We start from the raw sequence: 18,788 nt of genomic DNA, 5'->3' as shown, positions 1-18,788 counted from the left end.
GACTAATTTCAATATATTTAGCGAAAAATCTGTGTGGTCAAAATGCTAACTATACCCCTAGATAAATACCTTAAGGGGTCTAGTTTTCGAAATGGGGTCGTTTATGGGGAGTTTCTATCATTCTGGCAGCTCAAAGCTTCTCCAAATGTACATTGGGGCCTAAAACATTTTCAAGCAAAATATGAGTCCTGAAAGCCTCCGGGTGCTCCCTTCCTTTGGGGCCCTGCCGTGTGTCCAAACAACGCATTAGGGCCACAATGTGGGTATTTTTGAAAATAGGAGAAAGAGTGTGATAGATTTTGGGGTGTGTTTCTTCATTTTCATGGTCGCTTTACAAAGAAATCGGTCTTCAAACAAATACTTTTATGAAAAAAGTGAAATTATTATTTTTTTCACCTGATATGCATTAAATTTAGCAAAGAACTGTGGGGTCAAAATAATTACTATACCCCTAAATAAATACCTTATGGGGTCTAGTTTTCTAAATGGGGTCGTTTGTGGGGGTTTCCACCATTCTGACACCTATGAGCCTCTGAAAACCTGGCTTGGTGCAGGAAAACAAAATGTACTTCAAAATCTATAAAATTATTATTCAATTTGTAAGTCCTCTAAATTGCTGAAAATTTATTTTATTTTTTCAAAAGTGCTGCCAAAATAGAGTAAAGAGATAGAAATATATATTTAATTAAAAAAATTGTACAGTATGTATGTACATATGTGACATATTGCAGTTAAAAATAGGGGAAAATGGTAATTTTTACAAAATTTCTTCCATTTTTCTATTTTTTCATTAATTTCCGCAAATCGTATCAGTCTACTTTTACCACTAAAATAAAGTACAACATGTGACGAAAAAACAATGTCAGAATTACTTGGATATTCAAAACTTTCACAGAGTTATTCTCTGATAAAGTCAGACATACCAGATTTAACAAATCTGGCTTGGTCATTAAGGTACAAACATGCCTGGTCATTAAGGGGTTAAGGGCCAGTTCTCTATCGCCACCCCGTCCGTTTAGAGGTACAGAGACAATAATTTTAAAAACGCAATTGGGATACGTTGTGTCTACAGTCTACAAAGTGTCTAGACACTGGTAGGTCTCGTCTTTTGGTATTAATACTGGACTTATGGTTCCTCATCCTGAGAGTTACTTCAGTAGTGGTCTCACCCACATATTACAGGCCACAAGGACAACTCAGTAAATAAATTGCAAAGGTGGTCTTGCATATATACTGAGTTATGGGAAGACAGTATGTACTAAGGTGCCAAATATGTATGTGCATATATAAAAAGCTCAGTCTACTGCATGGAGGATTAAATACAGAACCTTGAATCAAGGGTATTCTGAAAAGATAAATCAACTCTCAATTATATATATATATATATATATATATATACACATACACACACACACACACACACACACATATATAACACGAAAGCTGCACGTATTGCATAGTTGTACATGTCTAACCCAAAACACATCAAATATTGGCTCGTCTTAATGCATTCAGAGATACTAATTACAGCTGTCAAAATATTCAATAGGAATTGCAATAAACATATTTCATTAGTAGAAATGAGCCAGTCCCAATATCGGTGAGTCGATCAATGTCGCGATGTAATATGAAAAAGTGATCTGTGAATAAAGAAAAGTGTATTAAAAACAAGCAATATAATTATGAAAAAGACATGAAATGGTAATCAATCCTGATACCAATGAAGACGTGGACTGTATATCTAATGTATTGAGGTATAACTGTATGCAAAATTAATTAATTTAATAACGTTACCCAGAGGAAACTCAACGTTTAAGCCACCTGGTTTGAGTGTACCCAATCTGTAAATCCACTGCAACTCACGACGATTCAACAGCGTGACTCTATCACCACCCCTACGTAGTGGGGGTACATGATCCACTATCCAAAATTTCAATTCTCTTTCACTGTGTTTAAAATTGGAAAAGTGTTTGGAGACCGGAAGATCAAGTCTCTTTTTCCGTATGGTGTAACGGTGTTGGTTCAGTCTCGTTTTAGCATCAAGTGTAGTTTCTCCTACATATAGGAGACGGCAAGGACACTGGAGTACATAAACAATAAATTCAGTATTACATGTCAAAAAGTAATTGATAAAGAATTGTTTACGAGTGTCAGGATGCACAAACTGACTGCCCTTGACCAAGAGTTTGCAGTTCGTACAACTGAGACATGGGAAACAACCCCTCTTCGGGGAAGATAAGAAAGTCTGTCGTTTAATTCTTGATGGTCCAAAGTCTGATTTGACTAACCTGTCTCTCAAATTGGGTGGTCTACGGTAAGTAAACAGAGGTGGTTTTCTGAAGGGTTCTACATGTGGGAAACATCGACCCAACATTGGCCAGTGTAATCGTATAACGTCATATATCCGATTACTCATCTGTGTATAAGTGGTCATAAATGGGATACGTTTCTGATCTCTACATACCTTGTCTTGTAAAAGATCAGATCTAGGGATAGTCTACCCTACGTCTATGCTGTTCTAATATACGTTTGGGGTATCCTCTGGCCTTGAACCTATCCATCATCTGATCAAGGCCAACACAAAGTTTGTCAGGTCTGTCTATAATTCTCTTGGTTCGCATAAGCTGACTAACCGGCAAAGAAGTAATCATTTTTCTAGGATGGGAGCGGTCATATCTCATTAAGCTGTTCCTATCCGTAGTTTTAACGATTAAATCAGTGTAAAATGTAGTACCACTCAGTTCCACTAGCACATCCAGAAATTGCAATGTACTCCTGGAACTGACTAATGTAAACTTCACTGTCCGATCTATGGTATTTATGATATCTCCACTGCTCTCAATCCACCAGCATGAGGGTGGATTGAGAGCCGTGGAGATATTATTATTACAATCGGACTACTCTATTGAATGTAGATCCTTTATATTATCACTATTGGAAATTATTCTATCAAAGAATTATTTCCTTTTTCGTGATCAGTATTTTATCCAATGTCAAGGAACTGACATGGGCTCTAACATTGCCCCCACATTTGCTAATATATATATGCGTTCACTCGAGGAGGATCTCGTCTATGTGTCTCACCATTTTCGGCATGTGCTGAGATGGTGGAGATACATAGACTATGTCTTCCTCGTTTGGACTGGCAGCTCCTCTGAACTTACGGATTTTCATAATTTCTTAAATACCATAGATCGGACAGTGAAGTTTACATTAGTCCGTTCCAGGAGTACATTGCAATTTCTGGATGTGCTAGTGGAACTGAGTGGTACTACATTTTACACTGATTTATTCGTTAAAATTATTCATTCTTTGCCGGTTAGTCAGCTTATGCTATGAGAAACGACACTTGATGCTAAAACGAGACTGAACCAACACCGTTACACCATACGGAAAAAGAGACTTGATCTTCCGGTCTCCAAACATTTTTCCGATTTCATAGAGGCTCTGTCACCAGATTTTGCAACCCCTATCTGCTATTGCAGCAGATAGGCGCTGCAATGTAGATTACAGTAACGTTTTTATTTTTAAAAAACGAGCATTTTTGGCCAAGTTATGACCATTTTCGTATTTATGCAAATGAGGCTTGCAAAAGTACAACTGGGCGTGTTGAAAAGTAAAAGTACAACTGGGCGTGTATTATGTGCGTACATCGGGGCGTGTTTACTACTTTTACTAGCTGGGCGTTGTGTATAGAAGTATCATCCACTTCTCTTCACAACGCCCAGCTTCTGGCAGTGCAGACACAGCCGTGTTCTCAAGAGATCACGCTGTGTCGTCACTCACAGGTCCTGCATCGTGTCAGACGAGCGAGGACACATCGGCACCAGAGGCTACAGATGATTCTGCAGCAGCATCTGCGTTTGCAGGTAAGTCGATGTAGCTACTTACCTACAAATGCTGATGCTGCTGCAGAATCAACTGTAGCCTCTGGTGCCGACACGATGCAGGACCTGTGAGTGACGTCACAGCGTGATCTCTGGAGAACACGGCTGTGTCTGCACTGCCAGAAGCTGGGCGTTGTGAAGAGAAGTGGATGATACTTCTCATCAGAACGCCCAGCTAGTAAAATAAGTAAACGCCCCGATGTTCGCACATAATACACGTCCAGTTGTACTTTTACTTTTCAACACGCCCAGTTGTACTTTTGCAAGCCTCATTTGCATAAATACGAAAATGGTCATAACTTGGCCAAAAATGCTCGTTTTTTAAAAATAAAAACGTTACTGTAATCTACATTGCAGCGCCTATCTGCTGCAATAGCAGATAGGGGTTGCAAAATCTGGTGACAGAGCCTCTTTAAACACAGTGAAAGAGAATTTAAATTTTTGATAGTGGATCATGTACCCCCACAACGTATGGGTGGTGATAGTCAGGCTGTTGAAACATCGTGAGTTGCAGTGGATTTACAGATTGGGTACACTCAAACCAGGTGGCTTAAACGTTGAGTTTCCTCTGGGTACCATTATTAAATAAATTTTTGCATACAGTTACACCTCATATATTAGATATACAGTCCACGTCTTCATTGGTATCAGGATTGATTACCATTTGATGTCTTTTTCATAATTTTATTGCTTCCTTTTAATACACTTCTCTTTAGTCACAGATCACTTTTTCATATTACTTCGCGACATTGATCGACTCACCGATATTGGGACTGGCTCATTTATACTAAAGAAATATGTTTATTGCAATTCCTATTGAATATTTTGACAGCTGTAATTAGTATGCATTAAGACATGCCAATATTTGATATGTTTTGGGTTGGACAGGTACAACTATGCAATACGTGCAGCTTTCGCGTTCTATATGTATGTATGTATATATATATATATATATATATATATATATATATATATATATATATATATATATATATAATTGAGAGTTGATTTATCTTTTCAGAATACCCTTGATTCAGGGTTCTGTATTTAATCCTCCATGCAGTAGACTGAGCTTTTTATATATGAGCGTACATATTTGGCACCTTAGTACATACTGTCTTCCCATATTGAGTAGGAGTGATAAGGGTTTTCCTTTCACTCGTAAAATCCATAGCTTATTGTGGATTTTCTTCACACAACTATGATTGGCATTTGCCCTCTTCAGACACGGGCGACTGGCGTTCCTTTCGGGACTGCGCATGCGTGACATGCGCAGTACTGATACTAATGCTTCTGATAGCCCGTTATTCACGAGTCTGCGTACTTGCAGCTCGATAATGGCTATTACAGCACACATGGTTTCTGTTTACGTTGGAGCCGGATCCTTACTCTCTGTGAGTCTCTCAAGTGTAGTGATATCTACACATATGCACGATCTTTATTAATTTATATACAATTAAAAGATTGATAGAATTGTATAACCTTCTGTAATGTATCTTGTTATGTATTGCAGTCCTGTTGAGAGAGCACTTTTATAACACACTCCCTACTCATTTATATTGCATACATAAATTCACTATGTACCTTTTATGGCAACCTTATATGTGTGGTTGCATTTTATTGGCACTACTTTTGTGTGGTCATGACATGAATCTGTTCACTTGAAAAAGGCTCCTGTGTTGAGCTGAAACGTCGTGTTTATATAGACCAATAAAGCACCTTTTTCTACTTTGTTCATACTTCGGAGTGCTGCCTGATTTTTGGATCATATGTATGTATATATATATATATATATATATATATATATATATATATATATATATATATATATATATATGCGAATTCTATATAAAAAAAATTACAAAAAAGTGTTTTTTTTCATACTTTTAGTTCGTTTGCTCATAATAAAAATTAAAAGCATAGAATTAATTAAAATAATCTGGAAAATGAAAGCCTCACAAGGCTTGTAAAAATAGTTGTGATATTCAAAGCGGTTTCAAAGATGTTATCGTTTAACCCCTACCCGCACGAGTAAGTAACTGTACGTCGTTGCGGGAGGTTACTTCCCGCACGAGGACGTACAGTTACTGAGTTTTTTCCGGTGCACACTGTCGGCGACCGTGTGCACCGGGAGGTCAGCTGTCGCCGACAGCTGACACTCCACTCTTGCCGGCTAGCGGTCCTTTGCCACTGATTTTGGCGAATTAAACCCTTAAATGGCTTCCGTGTCTACCATGGATGGAAGCCCATCAGGACCAACCTTCAGCTGGTCCTGATAGGCTTCCTGTCAGAGTAACAGGAAGTCACTGTGTCGTTCCCGATGCACACTATCTGCGACAAGGTGTGCATCGGGAACTGGGACATGAGCTGTCCCCGACAGCTGACACTCCAGTGTTGCTGATCGCCGCTGATTTCGGCAGTTAACCCGATAAATGTGGTGCTCGATTGTAGTGTAATGTATTCTAGCAGCAATCAGAGCTGCAGGTAAAAAAAATAAAGTGTAAAAAGTAAAAAAAAAAAAAGCCAATAAAGTTTTATGAAAGTGTAAAAATAAAAGTTTTTGTTTTCCTATAATAGGTCATTTATTATAGGGAAAAAATGAAAACGTTAACAAAAAGTACACATATTTGGTATCACCGTGTTCATAACTACCCAAACTATGAAACTACAGTATAATGTTGTTTTTTCCGCACGGTGAACGCCGCAAACAAAATAAACGGAAAGCTATGTCAGCATCGCTATTTTTTGGTCACCACCCCTCCCAAGATATAGAATAAAAAGTGATCAAAAAGTCGCATTTACCCCAAAATAGTGCCAATAAAAATTACAACCGTCCCGCAAAAAAACAAGACCTCCCATAGCTTTTTTGACGAAAAAATAAAAAAGTTACGGCTCAGAATAGGGTGTCTCAGAAAATAAATTATTTTATAGAAACAAAATTTTATTTTGCAAACGTTGCAAAACTTTAAAAAAAAAACTATACACATATGGTATCGCCGTAATCGTACCGACCGGCAGAATAAAGTCAAACGTAATTTATTGCGCCTTGTGAAGGCTGTAAGAAATATATAATTTAAAGCGCAAAAATCGCTGTTTGTTGGTCACCTTAGCTCTAAAAAAGATCATGTGGGGTCAAAATGCTCACTTTACCCCTAGAAAAATTCCTTGAGGGGTGTAGTTTCCAAAATAGGGTCACTTTTGGGGGGTTTCCACTGTTTTGGTCCCTCCGAGACGTTGCAAACCCGACATGGCACTGAAAACCAATCCAGCAAAATCTGCGCTCCAAAATCCAAAAGGTGCTCCTTCCCTCCTGAGCCCTGCTGTGGATCCAATCATCCGTTTATGACCACATATGGGGTATTGCCGTAATCGGGAGAAATTGCTTTACAAATGTTGGGGTGCTTTTTCTCCTTTATTCCTTGTAAAAATGAAAAAATTCTATGTTTCCACAGAAAAAAGGGTGATTTTAATCTTCACAGACTAATTCCACTAAATTCTGCAAAAAAGCTGTATGGTCAAAATGCTAACTATACCACTAGAAAAATGGCTTGAGGGGTGTAGTTTCCAAAATGGGGTCACTTTTGGGGGGTTTTCGACTGTTTCGGTACCACAAGACCTCTTCAAACCTGACATGGTGCCTAAAATATATTCCTAAAAAAAGGAGGCCCCAAAATCCACTAGGTGCTCCTTTGCTTCTGAGGTCGGTGTTTCAGTCCATTAGGACACTAGGGCCACATGTGGAATATTTCTAAAATCTGCAGAATCTGGGCAATAAATATTGAGTTGTATCTCTCTGGTAAAACCTTCTGTGTTACAGATTTTTTTTATTATTACAAATTAATTTCAGCAAAAAAAATTACATTCGTAAATTTCACTTCTACGTTGCCTTATTTCCTGTGAAGCGCCTAAAGGGTTAAGAAACTTTCTGAATGCTGTTTTAAATACTTTGAGGGGTGCAGTTTTCAAAATGGGGTGATTTGTGGGGACTTTCTAATATATAAGGCCCTCAAAGCCACTTCAGAACTGAACTGGTCCCTGAAAAAATGGCCTATTGAAATTTTCTTGAAAATATGAGAAATTGCTGCTAAAGTTCTAAGCCTTGTAACGTCCTAGAAAAATAAAAGGACGTGAAAAAAAAATGATGCAAACATAAAGTAGACATATGGGGGATGTTAACTAGTAACTATTTTGTGTGGTATTACTATTTTTTTTACAAGCAAATACATTTAAATTTAGAAAAATGCACATTTTTGCTAAAAATTTTAAGTTGTTCACAAATACTGAATTTATCGACCAAATTTTTTCACTAACATAAAGTACAATATGTCACAAGAAAACAATCTCAGAATCGCTTGGATAGGTAAAAGCATTCCGGAGTTATTACCACATAAAGTGACACATGTCAGATTTGAAAAAAATCATCTGTCTCCACAAGGCCAAAACAGGCTGTGTCCTAAAGGGGTTAAAGAAGTGCATATCAGAAATGTTAAATTTGACCTGACACGGGTATAAATGACCCTTGGTCAAGAATGGGTTAACTACTAACTATATTTACTGTCTGTTTTACTAGCAGATAAATAAAAATTTCGAAAAATACAAATTTTACTGTTTGAACATGAAGGCATGTGGTTTTCATTTATGATGAGTGAGGAAATGTGATCTAGTGTTGCAGGTAGACTGGAGACGTGAACAGTCCATTTCCAGGCATACAATGTTTCTCCTGTTTCGTTTCAGACCCATTCTTCCCTCTCACATTTCTGGTTAATAGCTGGTTCCCTGGCATGCTGGATGACCTCTTTCAATCACTGTTTCTTTGTGCTCTCTTGCTTTTTTGGCTCTGCGCCTACCATGGGATTCGGGTACAGGTAGGTTGTTTGAATTATGCACCCATTCTGCATTTGTGAAAAATTGCATTAACCTTATGCATTTTTTTAGTGTATAAATAAATTTTCATATAGTTTAAAATACGTAATCTTAATACAATATGCATTTTAATTAGCGATGAACGTATCTTTGAACGCTCTTTTTGCCAATGGGTGAACTTTCTATTACAGACAACAGAGACTTTACTTTCAAGCTAGGTTCTTGCGTTACAGACACACCACAGTCGAGGTGCGTTTGTAGGTAAAAGCACTTTTTTTGCGCGGTTATGCAGCTGATTGACAGTATACTGTGCTATCATCTACAATAAATTTGCATTGACCTGCAGTCATTTGAAAAAGCTTTGGTGTGTCCACAACGTGAGAACCCAGCCTAAAGGTACTTTTACACGAGCTCATTGATCAGCTCGTTTGCTCCTTTCACAAGGAGCTATGTATGGGGACTCGTTACTCCAATCGCTCGTCCCCATACATTTGTATCATGTTGGCAGCACGTCTACCTGGGAGATGTGCTGCCGACAACGATAATATTTTACACTTTTACAACAATACGATCAGCAGATGAACGAGAGTTTGCTCATTCATCTGCTGATTGCTGCCCTGTTTACACAGGGAAATTATCAGAAACAAGCGCTCTTTGAACGCTAGTTTGCCTGATAATTGGCAAGTGTAAAAGGGCCTTAATACAGATCCCTATTTCAGCTACCATTGTATTGTACGAGGGACGTACGCCATCTCTGTAAGAAAACTCCAGCAAGTCATATTTAGAACCGGTAAACTCATCTCTAATTTTTGTCTATGCTCATCACAAATAAACAATGGAAATGTACACTTTTGCAACTTTTTTTTTTTTTACTGTAGATGCATTGTTTTTACAAATTTTAGATCAATACAGTGAAGATATAAATTAAGCAGCTATTGGTATTAGTCATTAAAAATAATTGAATGATCAGACCACACACAAGGTTTGTTTTGTAGCCTGTTTTAATTAAAACTCATAGATCTGCATAGGAGCTGTAGACACAAAACAGTAAAACATTTTTCATAAAATCTATAAGCACAGTTGGCCCAGTAACGCGCGCGGTGTTCTGTTCTCCATTGGTGTGAGTCCTCACTTACTGTCCGATGTTCTCGCATTTTGTACCTCTCCATCTGCTAAAGTCAAGGTTAATGGATCAACATCTTGACCCTTCTATATGTAGAAACTAGCCAATTCGCTCCGAGCTAATCCTTCCATCAAAGGCCTACAAAAAAACTGCGTGACCCATAAAAGGTTTTTTTTCGCCGATGTTCAGTTACAAGAATTGATCTACCTGATGATCTTGACAGAATTCTCTCGCTTTGGATGCAAAAGCAATTTTAAGATGAACTCCACTGAATTGGCAATGCTTAAAGAGGCTCTGTCACCATATTATAAGTGGCCATTTCAAGCTGTCATTTACAGTGAGATCACGCTGTAACCTGTCATTTACATCGTGATCTTGCGAGATCACGCTTGCTGTGCTGTAAGTCCCACATAAACGTTACCGAAGGGTCAGGATTGTGAATAGACATTGCGTCCTGGCTGGAAGCGATGTCTGTTTACTGTCAAGACACTTCAGTAATGTTAATGTGTGTGTATGTGACTGCACATCCTGATCTAGCTATATCGCTATGTGCAGAGTAAATTAATTGAGAAGTGTATGACGCTGATTGGTCAGCGTCATACACTTCTCTCCACAACGCCCACTTGGTCAAAAAGTAAAAACACGCCCAGTTGTTGATTAAGAAAGTAATTAGCATAAAGCTAAAATAGGTCATAACTCCGTAAAAAATGATCGTTTTTCTAAATAAAAAAACTGCTGTAATCTACATTACAGCGCCTATCACATTATGTAGACGATAGGCCACTTATAATGGGGTAACAGAGCCTCTTTAAAGAGGCTCTGTCACCAGATTATAAATTCCCTATCTTGTACATGATGGGATAGGCACTGTAATGTAGATTACAGCAGTGTTTTTTTATTTAGAAAAACAATCATTTTTGACGGAGTTATGACCTATATTCGCTTTATGCTAATGACTTTCTCAATGGACAACTGGGCGTGTTTTACTTTTTGACCAAGTCGGCGAGGTACATAGGAGTGTATGACGCTGACCAATCGGTGACCAATCAGCGTCATACACTTCTCCCCATTCATTTACACAGCACATAGCGATATAGCTATATCGCTTTGTGCAGCCACATAAACACACTATAACGTTACTGCAGTGTCCTGACAATGAATATACATTACCTCCAGCCAGGACGTGATGTGTATTCAGAATCCTGACCACTTCTGTAGCGTCTGTGTGAGACTAAAGCAAAGCACAGCGAGATCTCGCTGTAAATTACTGTGTACAGCGTAATCTCGCGAGACTACGCCTGCTATGCTGTAACTCCGAGAAGTGCAGAGAAGTGGTCAGGATTCTGAATACACATCCCGTCCTGGCAGGAGGTAATGTATATTCATTGTCGGGACACTGCAGTTATGTTACAGTGTGTTTATGTGGCTGCACATAGTGATATAGCTATATCGCTATCTGCAGTGTAAATGAATGGGGAGAAGTGTAGGACGCTGGTTGGTCACTGATTGGTCAGCGTCATAGACTCCTCTGTACAATGCCCACTTGGTCAAGAAGTAAAACACGCCCAGTTGTCCATTGAGAAACTCATTAGCATAAAGCTAAAATAGGTCATAACTCCGCCAAAAATGATCATTTTTTTAAATAAAAAACACTGCTGTAATCTACATTACAGCCCCGATCACATCATGTACAATATAGGCCACTTATAATGTGGTGACAGAGCCTCTTTAACATCCCATTACCCTCTTCAGAAATTGACCATCTTCGAAAATGTTTTCCTTTGAAATGGCAACCGACCTCCATTAAATACTTAAGTGTGCAAATACTTTAACCCTTTTGTGATCGCAACAATTTTTCACACTTGACATACACAAAAAAGCTGTATTATTAAATTTCAAAAAATAATTTCATATGCACGTTTCTTATGAATAAATGTTAAAGATGTTCAGAGTTCTTTACATAATCGCCAGATCTGCAGAGGCCAAAATTCTCTGCGCACCTAATGCAGGTAAACATCCAAGTCGCAAAGTTAACAAATTATCTGATTAGGCATGGGGGTGACTATCTGTGTAACATCATATGCTCATCTTTTCACTCCTGTCATAAAAAAAAGAAAAAGAGAGCCCCCCCCCCCCCTAAATGAGACAGAGCACAAATTCTGACTGGTGAGTAATTTCTGCGGCAGAAATCCGATGTTTATCTGAAGCAATGCCCCTTATAAAGAGTGTCACACCGTTCCCCATGTAGATAGTGCCTATTGAAGATAGTTGCCACGCAGTGCCGCTTTTAGATAGTGCCCTACAATTCCCCATATAGATAGTGCCACACACAGCCCCACTTGTAGATAGTGCCCCTTAAATAAATAAAAAAAAACATGTACTCACCTAGCCCCATTCCCACGACGAACCGAGCTCAACAGCAGATCTCCTCAGCCACGTTAAGCATGCAGCCTATGAGACGCAGAGACGGGAGCCTTGTGTAGGCTTGACGCGATGCAGTGACTTCATCGTGCTGGCCTGCATAGGGATCCTGTCCCAGCGTCTTATATGCTGCAGGCCTAAAGTGGTGTATGGCCTAGTGAATGGCAGAGCAGGGAGCTGATAGCTCTCTGTTCTGCCATAGTATTTAATTGTATTTGCGTCCTGGGGACAACTGGTGTCTGCCAGTTGAGGACCCCTGATGTACGTAATGTATGCCCTATATAACTGGTTTCCTCTTTTTCTATTTAGGGTGAAAGGAAGTGCATGACTTTTTATTTGCCCAAATTTCTGATAGTTGGACTGCTTTGGCTTGCTTCTGTGACACTAGGAATCTGGCAGACGTAAGTATTAGTACAGTTGTCGTTTATGTATTATTGATTACTCTTGCAGTTCATCATAATGCATCCTACTGACAGATTAATAACTAATCTAAATGTTTCCTTTACATAGGTATTACTTTGACCGTGAAGACTGATACAAATTTTTAGTTCGTATAGTCCAGGCTATGATAAACTTAAAGTATTGTATTTCAAGTTTGATCAGGGTCTTATTTGCAATTTTTATCAATGATAAAGATAGTATTTCAGGTCTTGAGATTATTTAACATGTCTTTTTTTGTTTGTTTCTCAGCGTTAATGAGTTACGTGATCCAACTTACCAATACAGAGTAGATACTGGCAATTTTCAGGTGAGTAATTGACTATATTAAAATAAATTAGACTCTTATCATTTATACTTACATGCCAGTGTTTTTCTGGATTAAATGTTAATTCAAACAAAAGATTTGTATGGCACACCCATAGTATATGCTGTTGTAGCCCCTATCCTGATGACTATTTGGTTTCAACTGTATTTTTATTGAAAGTTTTCAAAATACACACATGACATAAGGACGCATGGGCAGGCCATACAATCCATTTGACATATTAGAAAATCCAAACAGACAAAACAAGACACCAGTAAAAAGACCAGAGGCGGGGGGGGGGACCAAAAAGGTCAATCAAGGACAAATCCAAATTCTAACTCCGAGATATCGGTAGCCAATACTTATCCCACGGATCCCAGACCACTTTAAACCTGTGCAACGTATTGTCAAGTGAGGCCGTCATATGTTCCATAGTGCGAATTAACCTAATTCTAGTCAGTAAGTCAATGTGAGGAGGGGCAGTCTGTCTCCACTTCCAAGCAATCAGGGTTTTAGCAGCAGTGAGAAAGTGCCGAAAAAGTCGAGCTAGGGGTTTCTCCAAGGACCTAGGAGGGACATTCAGGAGATAATGAAGAAGATCTAAAGGAATATCCTGCTGTAATACTGCTACCACCAAATTCCTAACCTCCAGACAAAACTGTTGCACCAGGGAGCAGCTCCAAAAAATATGGAACAGGTCTCCCCTCTGGACTCTACATTGCCAACAATCCAAAGGAATACCCGGGTTGAAGCCATGCAAGAGGGCAGGGGTATGGTACCAAAACATAAGAATTTTATATTGATTTTCTTTATATGTAGTACAGAGGGAAGTTTTAGCCGCTTGTGACCAGATGATCTGCCACAATGAGGAAGGGATAGATTTATTCAACAGCGTCTCCCATTTTAACATATATCTATGCCCGGGTGGAGGGAAGTCATCCGGGGACAGCAATATTGTCTAAATAGCGGATGTGAGCCCTTTAGTAGTGGTAGTATGACGACACAGTTTCTCAAAGCTTGTAGGTGTAGTGACCCGATTGGATCCTAAAGTTTGTTGCATGTAATACCTGATCTGAAGATAGTGGAAAAAAAGGTAGAAGAGGGGAAGTTATGATGCTGTTGGAAATAAGAAAACGGGTGAAGCTCTAGCGTATGAGGATCAACCATATCTGCCAGGTGGAATACCTCTGCCCCCGTCCACAATCGGACCACCCGGGAGGATGTACCCCCTGGAATAGTGGGAGTATATAGTACCGAGGTCAACGACTGACAACCCGACGCCAAATTAAAGCGTTGTTTACAAGCTTCCCATACCTCCCGTTGAAAGCGCATTGGACCCAACAAAGACGAAGAAGGCAAGGCCAGCGGGTCGCCCCATAACACAGAGTTTGGATAAATCGGAGCCATCCACAATTTTTCTATTTCAGTCCACTTGTTGTACGCCCGTAGGGACACCCAACAGGGGATACGACGAAGATGGGACGCCCAGTAGTACTTCACAACGTCAGGAACAGACAACCCCCCCAGCAGATCGACTAGACAATAAAACAGATTTCGGGATTCTATGTCTGTCAGAGTGCCATATGAACCTGAGAATGGAAGACTGCATTGCCCTCCGTTCCCCCATAGGTACTGTCACTGGTAGAGTCTCAAAGAAATACAATAATTTAGGGAGAAGGGTCATTTTGACCGCTGCAATGCGTCCAAAAAAGGACATGGGGAGAGGACCCCACCTGGCCATAAGTCTACGCAGTTCTACAAAAAGGGGAGTGAAATTAGCCTTGTAGACCGATGCATAAGAGGGAGTGAGCTGGACTCCCAAGTAAGTCAGGGAGGCTTCTTTCCAGTTGTAGGTGTAGCTGTGTTTGAGGAGCAATAGGTCTTGGTGTGGGACATTGAGAGGGAGCGCTTCCGTCTTAGAGGTATTAGTTTTATATCCTGAAAGCCGCCAATACCTATGAAGAACGGCAGTCAGGGTAGGAAGGGAGATATGCGGTTTAGTGATAGTCAAGAGAACGGCAAATAGGGAAACCTTGAACTCTTTATCTTGTATCTTAACCCCTGCAATATCTACAGATTGCCGTATTTGAGCTGCAAGGGGTTCAATACAGAGCACAAATAAGAGGGGACAGGGGGCATCCCTGACGCGTACCATTCCAAATCTGAAACGGGGGGGAGTGGAGTGTGGAAGTTTAATCGCCGCCGTCGGGGTGGAGTAAAGACCACGCAGAGCCGTCAGGAAAGGACCCGAAATCCCAAATGATTTCAGAGTTGCAAACATAAATGGCCATCCCAAGCGATCAAACGCCTTCTCCGCATCCAATCTAAGAAGGATCGCTGATTTCTCTTGCCTGTGAAAGGGCATCAAATAGAACAAGGGTCCTCCGTGTGTTATCTTCCACTTGTCTAAGGGGCACAAAGCCCACCTGATCTTTATGGATCAAAGATGGGAGCCAAACATTAAGTCTATTTGCAAGAAGACGAGTAAAACATTTTAGATCAGAGTTCAAAAGAGCTATGGGTCTATAATTTGAGCAATCTGCGTGGTCTTTACCCGGTTTAGGGATCAGTGTAATATGAGAATGCAGAAACGTTTGAGGGATGGGAGAACCCTGTAGGAAGTCGTTAAATAAGGAAACCAGGATCTCTGCAAATGTCTTATAATACTCATACGTGAAGCCATCCGGCCCAGGGGCTTTACCACCAGGGAGGTCCTTCAGTATATAAAATAATTCCTCCGCAGAGATCAGGGAATTCAAAGATGAAAGCTCCGTGTCTTTTAAGCTAGGGAGATTACGTGAGGAGAGATAAATTTGTAGCGTTTCCCGCCTACGGTCTGGATCAGAGGGTAATGTGGTTGGCAAATGATATAAGGATTTATAGTAATCATGTAAGTGTGTGGCTATCGTGTCTGGGTGATGTTGGAGGAGGCCAGCGCTATCTCGGACCGCTTGCGGAGTGCGAGCAGTCGCCTGATCCCTCAATAGACGGGCCAGAAGCGAATGAGCTTTGTTGCCCTTATCATAATCTCTCCGTTCTGTGTATAAAAGTGATTTTTCTACTCCTTTCATTACTAAATACTTAAAGAGGCTCTGTCACCAGATTCTCAAATCCCTATCTCCTATTGCATGTGATCGGCGCTGCAATGTAGATAACAGTAACTTTTTTTTTTTTTTTTTAAACGTTCATTTTTGGCCAAGTTATGAGGTATTTTATATATATGCAAATGAGGTTTGAAATGGACAACTGGGCGTTTTTTTTTCGTTACGTCCAACTGGGCGTGTATTATGTTTTTAACTGGGCGTGTTTACGTGTATGACGCTGACCAATCAGTGACCAGTCAGCATCATACACTCATCTCCATTGATTTACACAGCAGCGATGTGCAGCCACATAAACAGAGATTAACGTTAATCAAGTGTCCTGATAATGAATACACATGATCATCCAGCCTCGACGCCATGTGTATTCAGAATCCTGACTTCTGACTCTTTTCTTTGAGATTTCTAGCAAGTGAAACGAAATCTCATTTACCTCCGTAATCTCGAGAGATTTCGTTTCCCTTGCTAGAAATCTCCAAGAAAAGATTGAGAAGTGTCAGGATTCTGAATACACATGACGTCCAGGCTGGATGATCATGTGTATTCATTATCAGGACACTTGATTAACGTTAATCTCTGTTTATGTGGCTGCACATCGCTGCTGTGTAAATTAATGTAGAGGAGTGTATGATGCTGACTGGTCACTGATTGGTCAGCGTCATACACGTAAATACGCCCAGTTAAAAACACAATACACGCCCAGTTGGACATAACGAAAAAAAAACGCCCAGTTGTCCATTTCAAACCTCATTTGCATATATATAAAATAGCTCATAACTTGGCCAAAAATGAAAGTTTTAAAAAAAAACAAAAACGTTACTGTTATCTACATTGCAGCGCCGATCCCATGCAATAGGAGATAGGGATTTGAGAATCTGGTGACAGAGCCTCTTTAACAGGTTCCCGACCGCTGGCTGTATTTATACGGCCAGCGGTCATGGTCTCTGAAGTCCGCCGTATAGACTAATTACGGCGGAACTTCAGAGACTGTGCACGCGCAATCGCGTGCACACATCTCTATGCCCTGGCTGTTGCTAACAGCCATGGGCACTGGGCAGAATGTCAGGGGCCAATCTTTTGGCCCCTGAACATGTGATCGCTGTGACAACCAATCACAGCGATCACATGCATTTCTACGTATAAAACCGTGTGCACGCGATCGCGTGCACACAGCCCTGTGCCCACGCTGTTACCAACAGCTCTGGGCACTGGGCAGAGTATCAGGGACCAATCTGATGGTCCCTGAACATGTGGTCGCTGTGAAAACCTATCACAGCGACCACATTTGTTTTATTTTGACTTTTCTGGCAGTAAATCTCCTGCCTCTTTTCTTCTCCTCAAACATTGTTTCAGTTTGAGGAGAAGAAGAGACTCGAGAGAATTGCTGCCAGAAGAATACAGTGAAAAAAAATACAGTTACACTATAAAACATTCTCTGTAGTTATAGATTTCTATCTATGTATACAATCTATCTATCCATCTATCTTTTTTTCTATATCTACCTTTCTTTCTTTTATTCTATTAGAATAGGCAGGTAGGTATATAATTATATATATATATATATATATATATATATATATATATATATATATAGCAATAGCGGTTTATTTTTTTGTTAGCGGTAGTGTAGATATATATACCAGTTAGTTTGTGTGTTTTATAAAAAATAAAAAATAAAATTTGTTTAGTTAGTGTTAGTGACGTTATGGCGAGGAAGTTGTTTAGCGCCGAGGAGGCATACGCCATGCTGTGGTCTGAGTCGGAGACCGCATCAGAGATGGCGTCCGAGATGGAACCTGTTTTGGGCAGTAACGATGATAGCGTCACTTCAGGTTCATCTTCAGGGGACGTTGTCCCTGATGCAGTTGAAACTGCAGAACATGAAAACGCAGGGCCAAGTAGCGCTGTAGCACGGGACAGCCTGGTCCCTCCAGTCCAGGCTCTTGTATGGGCACCTGCCCCATCTTTTGGGCCTAGAATCCACGGATTTACTGCCACTCCTGGCATAACCGTGGACAATACAAATTTTGTCCAAATGGATTACTTCCATTTATTTATAACGGACGACATCCTAAATCAGATTGTCCACGAAACAAATTTATATGCCACTCAATATATAAGGCAGAAACCTTCATCCACCCATGCCACGCCCACCAATTTGCAGGAATGAAAAAATTTTTTGGGGCTCACCCTAAATATGGGTATTGTCAAAAAGCCCTCCATTAGGTCTTACTGGTCAACAAGACCCGCCCAAGCCACCCCAGTATATTCTGCAGTAATGCCCAGGTCTCGTTATGAGACAATAATGAGGTTCCTCCACTTCGACAACGCACAGCCCCCCCCCCCCAAGTACCGATGCAAACCGGGATCGGTTGTTCAAAATAAGACCACTGATAAATTCCCTGAATAATTTATTTCTGCAACTCTACACCCCTGAGCAGAATCTAAGCGTGGACGAATCCCTCCTCAACTTCCATGGCAGACTTAGCTTTCGCCAATATCTACCTTCTAAAAGGGCAAGATATGGCGTTAAGCTTTACAAATTGTGTGAAAGCGGGTCAGGATATACCACCGCCTTCAGGATTTATGAAGGGTAGACCGCTCAATAAATGTTCCTGGATGCCCCCCTGATCTTTCCACCAGCAGTA

General features: G+C 40.2%; 1 protein-coding gene across 4 annotated transcripts in view; it reads left to right on the top strand.

Moving 5' to 3' along the window:
• The window catches only part of TMEM181 (transmembrane protein 181), a 152,699-nt gene that overhangs the window by 110,062 nt on the left and 23,849 nt on the right, over window positions 1-18,788 (top strand). For all 4 annotated transcript variants that reach the window (XM_075862705.1, XM_075862709.1, XM_075862708.1 and 1 more), the window contains 3 exons: window positions 8,622-8,752; window positions 12,604-12,695; window positions 12,985-13,042. In XM_075862705.1, the coding sequence (XP_075718820.1) occupies window positions 8,622-8,752; window positions 12,604-12,695; window positions 12,985-13,042 (281 nt within the window). The remainder of the gene's footprint in view (window positions 1-8,621; window positions 8,753-12,603; window positions 12,696-12,984; window positions 13,043-18,788) is intronic.

The sequence above is a fragment of the Rhinoderma darwinii genome, chromosome 4 (assembly GCF_050947455.1).
Source record: "Rhinoderma darwinii isolate aRhiDar2 chromosome 4, aRhiDar2.hap1, whole genome shotgun sequence".
In the NCBI taxonomy this organism is placed as follows: Eukaryota; Metazoa; Chordata; class Amphibia; order Anura; family Rhinodermatidae; genus Rhinoderma; species Rhinoderma darwinii.
The sequence above is the reverse complement of the archived record's forward strand: the minus strand, read 5'-3'. Positions and strand labels throughout refer to the sequence as shown.